Source organism: Eleutherodactylus coqui, chromosome 4 (genome assembly GCF_035609145.1).
Source record: "Eleutherodactylus coqui strain aEleCoq1 chromosome 4, aEleCoq1.hap1, whole genome shotgun sequence".
NCBI classification, from domain to species: domain Eukaryota; kingdom Metazoa; phylum Chordata; class Amphibia; order Anura; family Eleutherodactylidae; genus Eleutherodactylus; species Eleutherodactylus coqui.
In genome coordinates this window covers 32,740,972-32,760,797 of record NC_089840.1, presented here as the reverse complement: position 1 = coordinate 32,760,797, position 19,826 = coordinate 32,740,972, and the positions used below count along the sequence as shown (strand labels likewise).

Here is a 19,826-nt window from a genome sequence, read left to right as displayed (position 1 = left end):
GGTCCATTTTAAGCATGATCACTTCCGCATGCAAGAAGGGTGAGAGGATGCAGCCGTCAGACGCCTTTGCCGATCTCAATATTTGGTTTTAATTTGTAAAAAAAAAATATAGGTGATACATTCACTTTAGAAGGGTTTTTGCACTGAATTAAAGGGGTTGCCCCGCGCCAAAACCTTAAAAAAATTTTTTGCCCAGTCCCCCAGTTCCTCAAAGGGAATACCGTAGCCATCTGTTACTTTTTAAAGAAAAAAATTCTCTTACCTAGATCCCCTTTCAGCAACTTTTAAAAATCTTCTCTCCAAGATGGCGCCACTGGAATTCTCTCACGGTGCACCGCGGGTCTTCTCCCATGGTGCACCGTGGGCGTTCTTCTGCAGTGTGCGCTCCACTGCCGATTCCAGCCACCTCATTTGCTGATCGGCACCACGTGGCGGAGGCGGAGCAACGCGATGACGCGGAGAAGAAGACGGCCGAGGGAGGGGTCAGGACGCAGCTCGTGCGCACGGACCATCCTGGAGAAGATTCGTCTCTGCGCAAGCGCGACGGTTCCAGCGAGGAGAAGAGGACTTTGGTCGGAGCCATGGCAATGGGGATGCCAACACAGGGGGGGGGGGGGGCTGTAGGTAAGTATATAACTTCTGTATGGCACACATATTTCATGCACGATATATATTACAAAGTGCATGTATATGGCCATACAGAAGTGTTTAGCTTTACTTTAATTTGCGGGACAACCCCTTTAATGGAATATCCACAGGTTCCCTGGCTGTGCCCATAGGTCTCACAGACTTAAATGAGACCCCCTCTCCATTAAGCGGCCCTTTCCACAATAGAGGAGGTCCCAGAGATTGGACCCTCACCTGTCAGATATCCAGTGGATATGCCGGAAATACAGTGAAAAAACATCCTTAAAGGGTTGTAGCAAAATAGATTTTTTTTATCACCTATCCACAGGATAAGTGGTAAAAGTCTAATTGGGGAGGGTGTCACCTCTGAAGTCCCCACCAATCCCAAGAACTGGGGTCCTGTGTCCCCATTCTCCACACTGTGGGCTCACTACACTTTCCACAGTAAACAGGAGACTGAATGGAGCAGTGGTCACGCATGCGCAGCACCGCTCCATTCATCTTCAATGGGACTGCCAGAGATAGCCGAGCGCTTGTACTTGACTATTTCCCTCATCCCCATTTAAGATGGAGCAGCACTGCGCACGTGCGACCGCAGTGCCGCTCAATCTTCACGTCACCGCAGGTGCATGCAGTGAGGAGAACCGGGAGACATGGAACCCCCATTCTTGGGATCAGTGGAGGTCTCAGTGGGGAGACCCCCACCGATCAGACTGTGGATAGGTGATAAGTCAATCTTGCTGCAAGCCCTTTTAGCCCAGACCCCGTTTTTAGTACATTTTTTCCCCCAAGCAACCAGAACTTGAAGACAATTCTAGTGTAATCAGATAAAGCCTTGAAGAACATCTCTAATAAATGACTCCGGGACCCCCGTGTAATCACCACAGATGAAGGTGACTTATCATGTAAGCATAAGGAAAAACTAAGAACCAAGATGTAATTGCAAGGTCTGCAGTAATACCATCTATCAACCAGGAAAATGATGTTAAATGTGAAGTCTGGAGATTTGTGGACTTTAATCTCATTTTCTTGCAGGCTGTAATCTTCATTATCAGCAGGAAACTCTCGGGAATTCTACCTTTTATGAATCAGTAGGGCATGGAGACAGATAACACATAGTTACATAGTGGCCCGCCATCACCTCCATACTGCTGTGTACATAGACTATAGGGCCCTTTTACAGGTACCATCATCATCATCGTTCAGTGCATGGAGGCGGCTTACAATAAACAGGCAGTCGCTCATAGATGAATGACTGCCTGTTCACAGGGGCCGATCAAGGTTTAGATTTTATGCATGTATAGACTGAAGATAAGTCGCTGCATGCAGTCACACTGCACAATAATCGTTCACATTCTTGCTAGATCATCAGAATCTAAACGATTAATCAGCCTCTGGTCAGGGAAGACGTCTTGAAGATATGGGTGCAGATGGTCAGCCCACGGGTCCCTGTAGGGTTCACCATTCAAGGATTGTGGTACGATGACCAATGGTCCTAAGCCATGCCAGGAAAACGCTCCCCAGACCATTATATCGCCATCACTAGCCTGTTGTACCCCAAAGGTGCACCCTGGGATACAGCTTCATGCTGTTTACACCAAATGTGGATTTGGCCATCGATGTGGTTCAGAGCGAAATGGGACTCATCACTCCGGATGATCTTCTGCCATGTGTCCATTGACAACTTTCCTGGGCCCATGTAAGGCATTGTTGGCAATGACATGGGGTCATCAAGGACACCTTTGTAGGTATTCGGCGATTGAATCCCAGTCAACGCAAGGAACGACTCTGTTCTCATGCATGATAGTATCCACTGTGATCAGACACTTACCACTTATCCACAGGATAGGTGAGTGATAAGTGGCTATGGTGGAACAATTGCTTTAAAGAGGATCTATCATGTTGTCTTATCAGCAGGTCCAGAGGCACGTCTTGTTTTCTTAGTACACCCCCATGTTCCACAGCACGGACCTTGGCTAGTTATGACTCCCGATACTTACAAATCAATCAAGTTGGCGATCTCCTCTGCCAATGGATGACATCAGGTTTCCTCCACCCACTTGACTGGTTACAAGCACCAGGAGCCATTAATTAGGCCATAACTTGTGGGTGTAGATGCCCAAGATGTCTCCCCAGTGATACTTCGTTTCTATGCTTTTATACATTGAGGCCTCAGTCAGACGGGCATTTTTTCCCACGATTTGCGGATCGCATAACGGATGCGCATCCGCAAATCGCGTGACCGGGGCCGACGACTCGCTGAAAAATCTGCACCTAGCAGCGTTTTCAGCGAAAGGGCCCGATCAAAGGAGCGCTGCCCGCTATCCTCTGCCACAGCTGTGGTAGAGGAGAACGATATTCGCCCATTGAATTCAATGGAGGCGGCAATACAGCAGGCTCAATTGAAAGCAATGGGCTGCCGGCAAGCGCTGTATGAATTTTTCGGGGAAGGGCTTCAAATATAAGCCCTTCCCTGAAAAGCATCCTGCAAATGTGTAAAAATAAAAAAAAGTATACTCACCTTTTTTCTGCAGCTGGAGTTCAGCCGCGTCCGGCTGCTCTCTGTAGTGTTCAGCAGGCGGGGATTTAAAATCCCCGCCTGCTCAATGGGCTGCCTCTGATTGGCTGAGGGCTGTGACCAATCAGAGGCAGCTCTCCCTCACCCATTCATGAATTCATGAATGGGTGAGTGAGTGGTGCCTCTGATTGGCTGAACGCAGGGACCAATCAGAGGCAGCTCTCAGCTGTCATTCTATGCATTGGGTCTATCAATCTGCAGATCGCGTCTGCAAATCGGACCCAAAAACACCTGTGTGACCGAGGCCTAAAGATCCTCGCTGAGTGAATGGAGGCGGAGTGGGCCGTGCATTCGTTTCTTCCTGCCCATTTCTATTCACAATAAACAGGCAGTCGTTCATAAGTAAATGACTGCCAGTTTACACGGACTGGTCTGTCGTACATTTCTTTTCATGCAGAGATTGAATGACCAACAAGAAGTGAACGAATTCTCATTCGGCGTTCAGTCGAGATGTGCATTTTACACTGAACAATATATCAGCCCGTGTAAAAGAGCCCTAACTGAAGTCAGTGTGGAGGAATAGGGGAAAGCACAAAGAAAAGAGGAGGTGCAATAGAGTCAGCGAGGCCACGGCTGCACAGCTATGCAGCTAGCTTTACTGCTCAGGGTACATGACATCTTACTTCCATAGAGATTCTATCACTTTCTTATATTCTGCCACATCAGACATGGGCATTGCTGCCACTGCAGAAGGTATTGCAGCTGGTATGGACTCATCTCAACCGATCACTGTAGATGACAGGATACGAGATCTCGTAGATCACTGCAAGACCAAAGAGAAGAGGAAAAGACCCAAGTAACGATGGAGGCCGAAGTGTTCATCTATTGAACTCACCTCTTGAGGGTGATTGTGGTGGAGTGTGGCTCTGTTCTCACAAGGTACACATGGTCACTTATTACCTCCAACTTGCGGTCACCAAATGTCCTCCCCATACACCAGCAGATTCTCGGCCCAATTATCACCCTCAGGCCTCTTTCACACAGGGATCTACGCGCGTAAAAAGCTTGCGGCCATTGGAACCAATGGTGTCCTATGGGAATGTTCAGATGTTTATTACTAGGGATGAGCGAGTATACTCGCTAAGGCACTACTTGCTCGAGTAATGTGCCTTAGCCGAGTATCTCCCTGCTCGTCCCTAAAGATTCGGGGGCCGCCGCAGCTGACAGGTGAGTTGCGGCGGGGAGTGGGGCAGAGCGGGCGGGAGAGAGGGACAGAGAGATCTCCCCTCCGTTCCTCCCTGCTCTCCCCCGCAGCTCCCCGCCCCGCGGCGGCCCCCGAATCTTTCGGGACAAGCGGGCAGATACTCGGCTAAGGCACATAACTCGAGCGAGTAGTGCCTTAGCGAGTATACTCGCTCATCCCTATTTATTACACATCTAAAATTCCTTCATCTGAACTCTCCCATAGGAATCCATTGGTTCAAACAGCTGCAAGTTTTTTACGTGCGTGATTTTTGCGCACGTAGGTCTCCATTAGAAAGAGGCCTCAGTCATAGTGTGATCGTATCTGCAGTGGACATCAGATTTGATAAGTATGGGGATTAAGAGCGTTTGGCTCACGGGACAATTCCTCTGGCGTGGATATATAGACGTTCACGCTGTTCGTCACCTCTGCGCACCGCGCTCTTGGGGCACATAGACGTTCACGCTGTGACCCTTACCTCTGCGCACCGCGCTCTTGGGGCACATAGGCGTTCACGCTGTTCGTTACCTCTGCGCACCGCGCTCTTGGGACACATAGACGTTCACGCTGTGACTGTTACCTCTGCGCACCGCGCTCTTGGGGCACATAGACGTTCACGCTGTGACTGTTACCTCTGCGCACCGCGCTCTTGGGGCACATAGACGTTCACGCTGTGACTGTTACCTCTGCGCACCGCGCTCTTGGGGCACATAGACGTTCACGCTGTGACTGTTACCTCTGCGCACCGCGCTCTTGGGGCACATAGACGTTCACGCTGTGACTGTTACCTCTGCGCACCGCGCTCTTGGGGCACATAGACGTTCACGCTGTCCGTCATCTCTGCGCACCGCGCTCTTGGGGCACATAGACGTTCACACTGATGTTATGTATATTGCACTCGTTTATTAATGGAATGCATCCATTTGGGAAAGACAAGTAAAAAAGAGAAACATTTCCTGAGAGTCGAAGCTGGAAGCGTCATCATCTCCTCTTACAGCAGAGGCAGTTATACAATATAGAGAATTATCAGTACAAGTTATTGGTCCTCCGAATTTACAACAATGGCTGTCAGGGTGATGGCAGAGCTGGTGTGTCCCGTATGTACCGTGTGAACATGGAATGTGGATACGTACAAGTTTTATGTAGGGTGGAAATCAGCACTTCCATCTCCCCTCATCAGGATCCAATTATCACAATCGCACGTTAGATGAGAGAAACATTGGGGCTTATTTACTATTCAAAAGTTTTCTGGTGCGAATTGCGTAAGACGACTTTCTCACATTCTTTGCACCGCATTTACTATGTATTTTAGACACTTTCGGACACTTTTTCTGACTTGTCCAAAAAGAAGCATAGCTTAAATTGTGCCAAATTTCCACAAATTACACCAACATTGTGATGCAATTATTGCCATCTACTAAGCTAATAGGTGGTCCAAATTTAAACTAATCGTAAAATGCAACAGATTTATCGTTCAGCAGAGCTACTGTGATAAATGTGGTGCATTTTAAGACTGTCTAGTCAAAGTTTGTCTAACTTTTAGTCCGTATTAGTAAATAAGCCCCAATGTATTTACATTGAAAAGAAATCCTTTTATAAGTATTTAAACACTCAGTACTGAGTCTGACGGGGAGGTACCCAACTTTTGTTTATTGTACCTCCTCCTAAGGGCGGACACCCACTGGCCTTTTTTTTCTTCACTGCGCTGCGAGAGTAAAGGAAAAGTCTTGCAGCGCAGTGCGAGAAAAAAAACGGCATCACACCAGGATATCACCAGTCTTCTCAATGGGGCCAGCGGCAGCAGCGCTAGCCCCATTGGAAAGAAATGGAGAATGCCGCAGACTTCTGTCACAGCTGTGACCGCTGTGGCAGGAGTTTCCTTCATCCCCATGGGGACCACAGGGGTGAAGGAATCCTCTGCCACAGCTGTCACTTTCAGCAGGCGGGGATTTAAAGATTTAAAGATCTAAGATAGTGCTATTCATGAATGAATAACTAAGCACTATCTGTAATTGGCTGAGCGCTCAGCCAATAGCTAAGCACTAGCTGCTATTGGCTGAGCCCTTAGCTAATCAGCACAGCCCTTTCAGGAGGCAGGGATTCAGGAAAGCAATGGGATATCATTCTGCACTTCTGCCACAGCTGTGGCAGAGGATTCTTTTATCCCCGCGGGGATGAAGAAGCCTCCTACCACAGCTGTCACAGCTGTGACAGCTGTGGCAGAAGTCCGTGGTATTCTCCATATATAGCGCTGCTGCCGCTGGCCCCATTGAAAACACTGGCGATATGCCGGTTGTATTTCGGCGTCTTTCTTGCGCTGCAAGGCGAGAGTTTTCACGTGCTCTCGCAGCGCAAGAAAGAAAATATCGCCAGTGGGTGTCCACCCTGAGACTTTGCATTGAGCGTATAGACACCCATACACTTTCAAAAATTGTCAGACGAACGATCAGCCATCCAACAGCCGCTCCCCCATACACAGGAACGCTCAGCACTTGCTCATATAGGGACTTAAGTTGCAGCCAGACACATCTGTCGCCGGCTTATCTCTCAGGGAACAAAAGTTTTGGGAGTTGAAATTTGCCATCTCCGATCCTTCCATGACCCAACATCATCTGTTAGGGACAAGTTAAGCGGCCGCTATACACATTACACAGTCATCTGGCCTCACTGTTACTGGCAGGTTCAGACGACTAAACACTAATGAGCATGGGGGTCTTAAAGAAAACCTGTCACCCGGTTATTGCTGCCTGAACCCGGGACATGTGTGCACATTGTGGGCACATCTGTTTTATTCTGAAACGCTTCTCCCCACCCGATGATGTAGGCTGACCGCTCTCTTCCCTTTTGTGGAAACGGAGAGAGTTAAATGTGACGATTCTCAGTAAGAGAAACCAAGTAATCTTGTAGATTTGATACCTTTTTAAGAGCTAACAAAAAGACATAATGTTATAGCGAGCTTTCCAACCTACTTAGGATTCTTCGTCAGGCTTAATGGATTAGGGAGTTGTCACACTAGGTGCTTTGGGCAGGGACGGACAGGAGGGGGCCTCCGTGACTCAGAGTTTCGTTCTAAGTCAAACGTTCAAGTGCATTTACTCAGAATTAAACATACATGCCCACACCGTGCCCACTTGTCCCGGGTTCATGCTGCCCAAGGTACGGTATCTGGTGACAGTTTCCCTTTAACACAATATGTTGATCCTTAATAGAGCGTTCCTTTAATATATATATATATATATATATATATATATAATACCCTTTATCTAATCCACTCACATGATTTCCCTTTTCACACATCAGTCAGTGAGCGGCACGATTCTGTAGGATCCAGCACTTGTATATCAGAAGTAGAGTTGAGCGAACATACTCTGTCGAGCTTGATGCTCGTTCGAGTATTAGCATACTCGATGGTGCTCATTACTCGAACGAGCATCACGCTGTGTTGGACCCCGCCCCAGTTTTTGGCTCCTCCCCACTGTGATGTGCCTGTTTTGGCCCCTCCCCACCGCGACACAGCGCGTCAATGGCAAATTTTTTGTCTATAGAATGTCTGTAAGTGGCACCATTTATCTGACGTTCATCGGAATGTTATCGGAACAGGTAGGGCCGCATATTATATATGTACACAGAAAAGTATGTGCCCCTTCCCACGTGTTCCCTCTTGGCACATGTTGCACAGTGAACGGTTCCCTATCTTTCGGAGCTTATCCTTATGGTGACTACTTCAGTCTCAATCCCATATTACTGCATTGTCGTGGGGCCACAATATGGCACTCCTGGAGGTACATGGGGCCCTTACTGTATGTACTTCAATTTCAAAATGGTGGCATGTACCGCTGTGCAAAACGGGTCTCCTCGAGAAGGAATGGCCAACTATTGTAGAGTGATGGACAGGGTCAACTCCTTCTCAGGCCGCCTGCACACGACCGGACTTGCATTGCGGAATCCTTAGCGAGCGTCCACCTCCGGATTTCACAGCAAATACCTGCAATAACATGCTATGAAAAGCTGTTTTTCCTGCCCACGAGGGGAAATCAACTGCGATTTTCCACTTGCGAGGGGAAAGAAATTGCAGCATGCTCTATTCTTAGGCAGATTCTGTGCAGACGGCTTCCATAATATGGTATGCACTGCATGTTGTATTTGGCGCCAGATTCTAGTTCTGATATACGACAGCCAAGGAAGAATACCAGCCCCTCTGCCCATAAACACTGTCTGCATGCCACCACGCACGTGCCATCCAATCAATGCCGTACGTATAGAATTACACCACTAGAAGCAATATATAGAATCCGACAGAAAATCCTCTGTACACCCCTGTATGAAAATGGAATCCCACGGAGGTAAAGTAGAGGCTCGCGCATTTCTATGGCATCTCCATACTAAACGCAGCCCTGAGACATCCACCAGGCCTAAAGATATGGAACCGTTCAGAGTGACAGATATGCAATAACAGCGGGCATATACTTTCCTGCTGTGAAATGTACCCCTGCATGATGATAGAGCGGATATGTCTTTTAGGGTTGTGAAGGTAAAGAATCCGTATTTGGTCACTTTCTACAGTCAGTTATACAGTACATGGTAAGGCCCCTCGGCGCCAGCAGCAGAAGTTACTATATATCATCCTCCGAGTCCGGATCTCTCTTCCGGGACTTCAGTAATTCCATCTCCATAGCTTCGGCTGATTTCAACTTTGTATTCACCACCCTGCGAAGAATGAACAGAAGTTATTAAAGAAACGCGACCGTCACATCCAAACGCTGAACGGCGGTCGCTCACAGCACTCAGCGCTTTCCTGAAGTCCGTCACAAGCCAAAAACAGGGTGGAAAGTGAAGTGTTTCCATATGTGAAACAAGCTGTCCGTGTGATGACGGGGCCCAGCCACAGATGTAGCAGAGCTGAGCTGATCAGGACGCTGTTACTTCGCTGCACTATGTTAAAGGAGTTGTACCACAATTGCAAGTTATCCCCTATCCATAGGACTTGCTGATCAGTGAGGGTCTCACTGCCAAGACCCCTGCCGATATGCAGAACAGGACTCACCTGTCCCGTTTGGATGTCCTATCTTCTCCGGCCAGGCGTTTTTACGAGGCCATGTGAATGAATGCATTGGAATCCAATGCTTCGCATGGTCAAGCGTAAAAACACTCATGTGAATAAGGCCTCATTCACAGAGGCGATGCGCTTACACCCTAAGCTTAATTTGCTTTTTCTCATCCATTCACACGGGCATATTGCGTGAAAAATACGCTGCAGCCCGGAATTCTGACAGTTGGCAGAAATCCTAATCTCTTTTTTTCCCCGCGCCGTCGCTAGGTGACGACGCGAAATCCGTGACCTTTCCGCAATGTTAATTGTGGAAGGGCTGCAGGTCGGATGGCTTCCATTGACTTCAAAAGAAGCCATCCATGCGGAATCCGCAAAAGAATAAAGTGTACTGCGATTTAATTTACGTAAAATCGCAAATCGCTATCTGCTCATGTGAGCGGACAGGCGAATGCTCTTTTCTTGTTAATGGATGCAGAATGCCACGCATTGTCTCCGTTGGTGATGATCGCAGATTCCGCAATCCAAATTATGTCAATGAATAAGGCTTTATTCACACGAGCAATGAAACACTGGCCGATAATCGCGACCAACTGATGCCCTCTGGACCTATCTTTAGGCGGGAATGCACTGGCCGATCCCTTAGACTCCTATGGGAGCCTATGAGAACTGCTGGAAAAAGGAGGGGGGAGGAAGTTTAGCAGCGGCTTTGCTAAAATCCGTCCCCCTCTCTGCCCTTACTGGCTGTCGGCAAAGGGAGGGGGTGGGATAGGCGGTACGGGAGGGAGATTAGCACACTAGCTCCCGCCTTGTCTCATTGCAAGCAGCCAGCAAGGGGCAGAGAGGGGGTGGGAGTTTAGCACACTAGCTCCTGCCCCACCCTGTCCCCTAGCCTTTGCCGACAGCTGGGAAGGGGGAGGGAGTTTAGCAGGCCTGGCTGCCTGGACGGGTGTTAAAACGGGGAATGCAGCTATGACGCAGCCGGCTAAAAAACGCAGCGCCAGTGTGAAGGAGCCCTAAGACAGAGAAAGTTGAAGTTATAGTTTGGTCTGCTAGAACTACAGAGATGGTTGTCCATACTGCACACATACATCTCTGTGTTCTAGGCTTGGGATATAGTGCGTCTGATGTCTCTGAATACACACAATGTTACTTACCACATTACAACGCTATAATTCACACCAACAATGAAGAGTGCAAAGGCGAAGTGCCAGCAGTAGCACATAGTAATGAACATCATGTTACTGTGATCCGTCTGGCTCCACTCCGGTCCTCCTCCGGGCGGAAACAGCACAAATCCAATCTGTAAGAGGCCAGAAGGCACATAGTTATAAAAGAATAGAGGACTGTATTACAGGTGCAATCAGAATTATTCAATCCAAGCTAATTCCCGGAATGTAGCCCCGCCCCTGTTCCGCCTCCTCTCATTGCAAAGAGTGCAAAGGGGCGGAGAGGAGGCAGAGAGGGGGCGGGAGCTAAGAGCACTTCTCCTGGCTCTTCCAGCCTCCTCCCCGTGCAGAGAGAGACGCCGTATATCGGCCGGGCATGAAAACCCACCTGATATACAGTCGTGTGAATGCACCCTTAGAATTATTCCACCTCCAAAGGCTGCGTTCCCACATATCCAAAACCACTTGTGGCAGAGAATCTACTCAGCGGTGGTTGCCAATAATTGCACAATTTTGCCGACCTCACCAACAAGATCAAGTGCCCATTGGCTGCCGATGTGGGAGAAGAATCTCAGCCTCAAGTGGCTTTTGCAACAATTAAAACGCATCCTAAATAAAATACCACATAAGAGCTCACATTTGCAAATCAGGTATTGCCTGAAGCACACCTGATACAATCAATCAAGAGCTTCACTATTTGTATCAGGTGTGCTTGAGATAAAACACATCAAATATCTGGACTGGCTAGGGCTTCATTGACTTTGATTCCATGTTAGAAAAATGGCCAAGTCAAGAGAATGCTCCCAAAAGTTAATAGAAGAGATCATCGCCGTGTACAAACAAGGAAACGGATACAAAAAGATACAAAAGCGCTGATACAATTGGAAGCACAGTTCACCTCCCTTGTCACAATGTAACTATCGCGCCATATAGGAAATATACAGGATTACACAACCGCAGCCCATCAGCTGGGAGTACAGGGGGAAGCAGCGTGTACTGTGCACTGGCGGATTAGAAAACCTCTATGCAGGTGGAGCTTTACATAAGGGCTTATTCACACAACCGTATTTACAGGTATTTAAAAAATAAATCGCCCAAAAATCCCAACCATGTGAAACATTGGATTCCAATGTATTCAGATGAATGATTTTTAGCCATGTGAAAAAAAAATTGCGCCGGGAAAAATAGCGTATACACGACCGTTTTCGTTTGCCGATTTTATACACTGCGAAAAAAAGATAGGTCTTGCCCCATCCTTTGCCGAAATACACAGGAAGCTCCCATAGACTTCAATGGTAACTGGAAAAAGGAAGGGAGGGGAAGCTAGCCTGTGTACAACACTGGGAAACGAAGACAGCTCGCCGTAATTAACCATTATTGGTCATTTTGAGCATTTTACAGCGATTGATGGTTTTCATTGCTTTTGCATATTTTTTCCCAATACGCAGCAGCAGCCCGTGTGAATGGCTGAAAATATGTGACTAAAGATCAGGACATGATCGTGGCAAATCTTCATTCAGACGACTATGCGGCGTGTATGGGTGAACGTGAAAACGCATACGGTCGTGTGAAGGAGGCCTTAAAGCGACCCTCCTGGACAAACAAAGATGGCCAAACCACTTCTCTGACTACCTGCCACTCACTGTGTATTAGTATGCATCGGTAGTCTAAGACACTACATACTGATCCGACTGCGGACATCTTTGTTTCTCCAGGCCCAAAGGGAAAAAAATATCACTGTACCGCGTTACCCGGTAGATGGAAGACATGAACCTTGCCTGATGAAGAGACATCTTGAGAGCTCGCTTTCCCGTTAGCCATTAAATATATCAACGACTGAAGACTCTCAACTTTTATCTTTTCAAACTTTAGTCATGAAATAGCTAAGAACTAGTTGTCTGGGCGGCTCCTTCACTCGTATCCTCCGAATATTACAATGGCTGCTGCAAATACAAGTGTGACCACCTGAGGGCAGCAGAGATCTATCAGTCAAACATGGGAAGATCTCGCTGGCATTTTCTGGTACGTGACAGGCGGCTGCAGATCCTGTAGGTCACCCAGGTGCCCAGCCCTCTGTGGGTGACGGTGATGCCACCTCCTCTATCCAGCTGCAAAGTGAGCCCCAGGTGCAGTGAAAAAAGGTGCCAAATTACTTGGTGTCATTAGGGCAATTTATAGTGCAGTGTCTTCGGGAGGGGATGGCGGTATTAGCTATAACAGTATAACGCTGCACAGCCATATTATTTATGAAACTGTATAGCAATATTAGTTATTCATTGTATGACAATGCATGGCCATATTATTTCAGCACTATATGGCAGTATTACACACTGTATAGCCATGTTATTTTAGCACTATATGACAGTATTAGGCACTGTGTGATACTGTACAACTATATTATTTCAGCATTTATATGTCAGTATTAGTTAGGCACTGTATGATGCTATAACCATATTACTTCAAGACTATATGGCAGAATTAGTAATGCAGTGTATAACCATATTATTAAGGCACTGTATGGCAGTATTAGGTACTGTATAGTCATATTATTTCAGCCATATATGGTAGTATTAGTTATGCACTATATGCCACTCTACAACCATTATTTTGGCACTATATGACAATATCACACACTCAATGACATTGTACAGCCATATTATTCCAGCACTACATGGTAATATTAGTTGGACACTGTATAGCCATACTGTTTCGGCACTATATAACAGTACTAGTTAGGTACTGTATGACATTATATAGCCCTATTATTTCAGTACTATTGGCAGTATTAGGAACTGTATAACACTGTAAACCCCATTATTTGAGCACTATATGGCAGCACTATTTTGCATTAATAGTTCTATCTTATACTTCGCAGTCTTCTACTTTTAGCTTCATGGAATTCTGAATAGTTTTTCAAGCTCATTGTCAGAAATAAGTGTCAGACCGGAAATGTCCCCAATATCAGCTGTAAGAAGCCTTACAGGGCTCGTCCCGCACTCAAAGCGTTGAATAGCGGCCACCTTTCCACTTTCCCCAGGAACGTACGGAAAGGCTAAATAATTGGGTTCTCTTGTATCATGGCCGGTTCGCTTTCCGACATTTTGATAGTTTGGCGCGCTTCTAGCAATTTTTAGAATGTAAAAGGGTCGCCCCTATTAGGAATGTCATTGAAGGGGTTGCCCAGTGTGAGTCAGAATGGAGAGACCTCTGTAAGACCAGCTTCTGCCCTGGCGGACATGAGCCATCCAACTGTCTGGCTGGCAGCACCTTTGCCCACCGGGGCTCTAGGAGTCATAGCTGATCACAACAGTAGTTCTCATTTGTAAAGGGTTAAATCCTTTATGTAAAGACATTTGGGTATGTCAGGACCTCCGGATCTTCACCTACCTGCCAGAACCAGCTGCCTTGTAAGATGCACAGGCTGGACCTGAACAGTTCAAGTATTATGTTACCCCGGAAGAAGACCTCCAGAAAGATGCACAGGGCGCCCCCAAAAACTGCATACAGGAGGAGCAGGTGAATATGAACATCCAGCATCTCTCTGCCGTGGACGTGGTAATAAAAGAGGAATCCTGAAAGGAGAAAGGACATTTCATCACCAAAAGAGTAAATGGGAAGATGGAACAATACCTCTGCAGCGCCACCTATTGGAAGGCAGCATTCCTGCAAGTCAATGTCAGTAGGTTTCTGGCTTGGCTAGTGAGAGGCTATAAATGTGGGTAACAGGGGTCTGTGTAAGGTTATTCTGGCTTGGCTTTCAATTGCCAGTCATTGTTATAAGGCTTGTCTAAAAAGTCTGACAATGACTTGCAGGAACGCTGCCTTCCAACAGGTGGCGCTGCAGAGGTATTTTTCCATCTTCCCTATTTGCATATTTCCCAGAGGAGCATGCATGGCCTTACAAGTCTCCTCACACCTTCTAGGTGCTCTCCCTAAGGGGAAAGCATACCCTTTCTGACCCAATATAGTAAAAGGAACACCGCCGTATTTTAATGCGTGTGTCGTCCATATAATTCCACAGAAGCTATACACACGTGCAATTATTCACACAGACCAAAACTCATGGTATTTCCTATTTCTCTCCATTTTCATGGAAGAGAGTAGGGCATTCAATGAGCATGGTCCAGGTGGATCAGGTAGCACACGGACAGGTGTCCATGCACTGTCTGATGCGAGTTACGCCCAAGTTTGTTGGGCGCGACTTCCATTTATGGCTGTGAGCCTCTCGCCTTAATATGTAGTCAGAGTGTAATGTAAAGCAAGTATCATGCCAATATATCTGTAGGACATACCTTCCACAAAAACAGCAATGGAGAGCATCAGCCTGTCCACAGCTACGGGAACAGCCTTGGTGGTGTGGGTGATGATGTCCACCACGCCTGAGAGGCCATAGAAGAAGTACATGGTGGAGTGCTGCCAGTTCATCAGATGACTCCACTGCTTCTCCTCCTGGTTGTAGAGTTGGAGATGAGGACCGTCCGGAACAAACTGCTCCGCTAACATTCCTGAAAGAGACAAGGATGAGGATATAAAATACCCCACAGGTGACAATATGTCAGCGAGTGGATTTGGATCAACTTTGCGACAAGCTGGGCTAAATCTGGAGGAAGCACCTGGGGTACCCTGGTTTTCACCCTTTCACCCCACCTATTGGGATCTGGTCTTTGCTGTGGGATCCCCAAGCCGCAATTCACAGAAGTAGTCTCAGCTATGTTGCAGCTGACTCTACAGGAGATGAAGGCGCAGTACCTGAGGGTGTAAGCAGAGGGGTAGACAGAAGAGGTCAAGGCTGGCAGAACAGGTGCAATACAATGAATAGTCAGAGATGGGGCGGGCAGAGAGAGAAGTACAGATAAACATAGCGGAGGTAAGGAATGGAGAAGACAGAATAGTCAGGAGTCAGAAAACCAGGAGAGCTTACACACAAGGTGGAAACAAATTGTTTAGACCTCCTCCTTAGGGTAGGGATGCCTAATATAGCCGGAGCTAAAAGGAGATAGGTTGGGGAAGCCAAGCATGCACAGGCCCTTCATGTATGGGAGCAGGCACACAAGCATGCGCTATGGGCAGAACTGAAAAGGACGCAGCATCTGTCGCGTGACAGAGAGGAGTGTGAGGACGGTGGCCTTAGAGCGCACTGTGACACATTATAGCCATGACCTCTATCCATTCCTCGCATTCAGGGCTGCTCTACATTCTAACAACCTGATAAATTAGACATCCTCCTGTTATGAGATGAGACGTTAGTGATGAAAATTCCATCACGAGGGAAGTGAGGCCGGGCCTCGGAGAACATTATGATTTACACTATTTATTGTTTTCAGATTATTTGATGATGATGATGATTGCAGTAAATCAACTAAGGAAACACAATGAACCTATAGAAAGAATTGCATTAGAAGTTGAATAAAAGTACTATCACAAATGCGGTAGCGGCTGCTGCGAATACATGCGCTTCTAGATAACTGCCAGGCTCCATTTATTAGTGCACATGTAGCTGGGCAATTATCGCTATTACACGAGCATGGAATACACTCAGGTAGTTGCACTCTAAGGCCGGTCTCACATGGGGACCTACGCGCAAAAATCACGGGATTCTCGCCGCGGGACCCGACCCGAGCGCCTGCAGGGACCAGCGCGTACTCACCCGCACCCGGCGGGTCCGGCTGTTTGATGCGCCGGCTCATGCGCAGACTGGAGCCGGTGGCGGGTGGGCGAGTCCCGCACAGAAATAGTGCATGCCGCGATTTTTTTGCTGCGTGATATTTCTCGCGGCCGTCTGCATAGGATTGCGTTTGTTAACGCAATCCTATGCAGGCTTCCAGCAGGGGAAATTCCGCCGCTGAATTTCCGCTCGTGTGCAGGCGGCCATAGGTCCCCGTGTGAGAGAGGCCCAAGGTTAGTTTACATGGGCCTATGATAATGAGCGCCAACCGATGACGAGCATGTCGATTGGCGCTCATCAATAATGATTACATAAGCAGATGATCGGTAGTATGGCGACAAACAATTGTTACGATGATATAGAAAGAAGAGCGGCAGACGGCTCTTTCCTAGTAAGTAAAAGAAAGGTATGCCAACCCAGAGCAGCCCGACGGAGGGCAAATTCTGACCTTTGATGATGATATTGGTTCTGCCTCTTCAATGAATATGGGTCATTGGTTAGCAGTTACCTTGCAGTGCTGGGCTCCTTGGTTTAAATCTAATCAAGGACAATATCTGCATAGACTTTGAAAAACTCTATCCAGATGTTGCCCTCAGCCAGATTTGGACCTAGAACTCCAGCACTTCCAGGCAGCAGTGCTAACAAATGAGCCACCACACTTGTTCTTTCTTCTCCAGAGGAGAATTAGAATAAAACACAAAAAGAACAATAAAACTCCGTACAGATGTTGTCCTTGGCACTGCTGCCTTGCAGTTCTAGATACAAATCTGTCCAAGAAAAAAAACACTTGTATGAAGTTTTTCAAAGTCTATGCAGTTATTGTCCTTGATGGGATTTGAACCCAGGACACCAGCACTGCAAGGTAACAGTGCTAACCACTGAGTTACCGAGCCACATTTATTGAAGTTACACATATACAGTCTCTCTCAGAAAGCCAATTTTTGCCAAAAATTGAGTGGGGCTGACCCAATTTTATTGCCCAGACGATCATGATGAGCGACTCTAATTAAATTGTACCATGAAAAAATACAAGTGGCAAAAAACAAGCCCTCATACGACTATGCCGGTAGGAAAATAAAATGCTAGGGCTCTTGGAAGGGGGGCATACAAAAATGAAAAGAACAAAGGGTTAAATCTCTGTTCCCCAGGTACTCCCCGCAACTAGAGATGAGCGAGTACACTCGCTAAGGCACATTCCTCGAGCGAGTAGTGCCTTAGCCGAGTATCTCCCCGCTCGTCTCTAAAGATTCGGGGGCCGGCGCAGGTGACAGGTGAGTTGCGGCGGGGAGCAGGGGGGAGCGGGGGGGAGAGAGGGAGAGAGAGATCTCCCCTCCGTTCCTCCCCGCTCTCCCCCACCGCTCCCCGAATCTTTAGAGACGGGCGGGGAGATACTCGGCTAAGGCACTACTCGCTCATCTCTACCCACAACCTTTCCTTCCATACGGTACGTTGCTGTCGCTTTAACGTCATCCCCGTTTATTCTGGCAGGCTGATCGGCCCACGAAAAAGTTGCAAAGGCGACAGAAAATGGATGAGAGCGCGTTCTTGGCACGGGCCGACACAATTGTTCCTTTGTGAAAATCTAAGTTTCTGGCCGCAGTTTCGGTTAACTTGACATTAGTAATAGGTCGTTAGCGCCAAACCTAGAGGAGAGAACACAATAGATCCGCTGCGTACCTATTAGAGCAAAGATGGCCTTCACCGCTCCTTCCAGGACTTCCACGCGCTGAAAACCAACTTTCGAGCCAAAGAAACAAACCTTCTTGTGTTTCCTGCAGGAGAACTTCAGCGGGTACTTCACCGACCACCAAAAGCCGAAGATGAGGAAGAAGCTCCCGGGTAACGCGTGGCCTTTAAAGTTCGCCATCGTTCAGTCCTGTGTTTAAGGCCCTGTGAATAAAGAAGTATGTGATGAAACATCGCCCCCACAACGGGAAACGCCACCTAGAGGAGAATGATAAGCATTACCAGGAGATGATCTCGCCTCCATGGTTTGTCAGGGTGAACGCACACAGGCGACGGCCTCCGGATTCTGTAGGAAATACCGCCCGTAGCATGCAATGCACACGAGCGGAAACCAATTACGATTTCCGCTCGCGTATGAAAAATCGCAGCATGCTCCATTTTCATGCGGGCTCCGCACGACGGCTTCCATTAAAGTCGATGGAAGCCATCAAAGCCACAGCCCGTTCACAATGAACATCGCGGACAGGTCGCAGATTCCGCATCATCGCCTAGCAACAGCGCGGGAAAACATTTTTTTGAAAAAAAAAAATCTGTACTGCGCATGTGCAGCGACGAGCTGCTGGGTCCATCTGCAGTCCAGAAAAGACAGAGACAGAGCAAATACGCATGGGCGCCGCTGCTGTCAGAGCCGGATTCTGCATGCGTATGCAGGGGGCCTAAGGGTGCGTTCATATATAACTTTACTGCGGATCTGCAGCAGGTTTCACCTCTTCAATTTCAATTTCATTAAAAGGGTGAAATCGGCTGCAGATCCGCGCCAAATCAGCCACACACGAACGCACCCTACGGGCGTCTGCAAACGCGCAATTTTGCGCACGCAAAACGCAGAGATTAGAACCCATTGATTTCAATGGGTTCCTAACATTCTACTTTTGGGCTCATTTTCTGCACTTGCATGCTCTATCTGTGAGCGCATTTGCGCATTGAAAGCACCATGGGAGTCTATGGGGGTGCGCAAATGTGCAAGCTATCCACACAGAATCGCATACTGAGCTGCGCAGTGTTAATCGATAACACCGGGGACTAATTAGACTGCGCAGCCGTTTAATCACGGCGCGGGTGTGTGAATGAGATTCTCAAAGTCACGTCTACACCCGGTGGAAATTGACACGCGGTGTGGATTTTAAATGCGCAGCGTGTCAACTTTAGGATCTTGGCCAACAGACTTCAATGAAGAGGCTGAAATCTGCGGTAAAGACGCAGAAGTGACGAGCTGCGGCTGAGACGGTCTGCAGCACGCTCGTACATACGCACCGATTTTCCTTGCACATACGGAGGGTCTTAGGACCTTATCCAACCGGATAACCGCACCGAAGTCCCAAAACGTCTCGTCTTCCAAACACTTGTGGTAATTAACCCCCGGATTACAAGGTCCCTTCCTACTTTGGGGTTCTGCATTGGACAACCCTCTGCTGTTGCTTCACACATCGGTGTGGGGATGTATAGAGGCGGCACTGCGAGAAGCTTCCGACGTCTCCAGTTACATTACATTCCTCGCATATTGCCTTATTTATCCGTGGCGGGGTCACGTACGAGGCGGGTCTACGGCTTCTCACAATGTCCAGACATGAGGCAGATGGCTGAATACATCCAACGCTCTGCTGATATTAACTGCGAGGGTCGGGGGAACTGAAACAGGCGAACGTGGTCTCCGGTCACACTTTACTGCAAGTTCGGTTTGGCGGGAACCCAATCCTCTGGCAGTTTGTCTCAGGCGAACCAGCTAAAGCTCTGCTTCTTTTTCCTTCTATTGAGACGAAGGAAAAAGAAGGTAAAAAAATGGAAGAAAAGGAAAAAAGAAGATAGAAGAA

At 47.7% G+C, this 19,826-nt stretch overlaps 1 protein-coding gene across 1 annotated transcript; it reads right to left on the bottom strand.

The window, feature by feature from the left end:
* Positions 1–5,271: 5,271 nt before the first annotated feature.
* Positions 5,272–19,456, bottom strand: TMEM45A (transmembrane protein 45A). The gene is made up of 6 exons (XM_066599184.1): positions 19,270–19,456; positions 17,947–18,159; positions 14,897–15,109; positions 13,992–14,176; positions 10,593–10,738; positions 5,272–9,095 (listed from the first exon to the last, which is right to left on the bottom strand). The coding sequence occupies exons 2-6, from the start codon at positions 18,134–18,136 to the stop codon at positions 9,002–9,004; spliced, it is 828 nt and encodes a 275-aa protein (XP_066455281.1). The 5' UTR covers positions 18,137–18,159; positions 19,270–19,456; the 3' UTR covers positions 5,272–9,001.
* Positions 19,457–19,826: the final 370 nt, after the last annotated feature.

What these genes read in the sequence shown, in the direction of transcription:
- TMEM45A (XM_066599184.1), bottom strand. Translation starts at nt 18,136, where the DNA reads ATGGCGAACTTTAAAGGCCACGCGTTACCCGGGAGCTTCTTCCTCATC. An exon ending in GGCCATCTTTGCTCTAATAG is followed by an intron (nt 15,110 to 17,946) that starts GTACGCAGCGGA and finishes TGTCTCTTTCAG; the next exon opens with GAATGTTAGCGGAGCAGTTT. An exon ending in CATTGCTGTTTTTGTGGAAG is followed by an intron (nt 14,177 to 14,896) that starts GTATGTCCTACA and finishes TTCTCCTTTCAG; the next exon opens with GATTCCTCTTTTATTACCAC.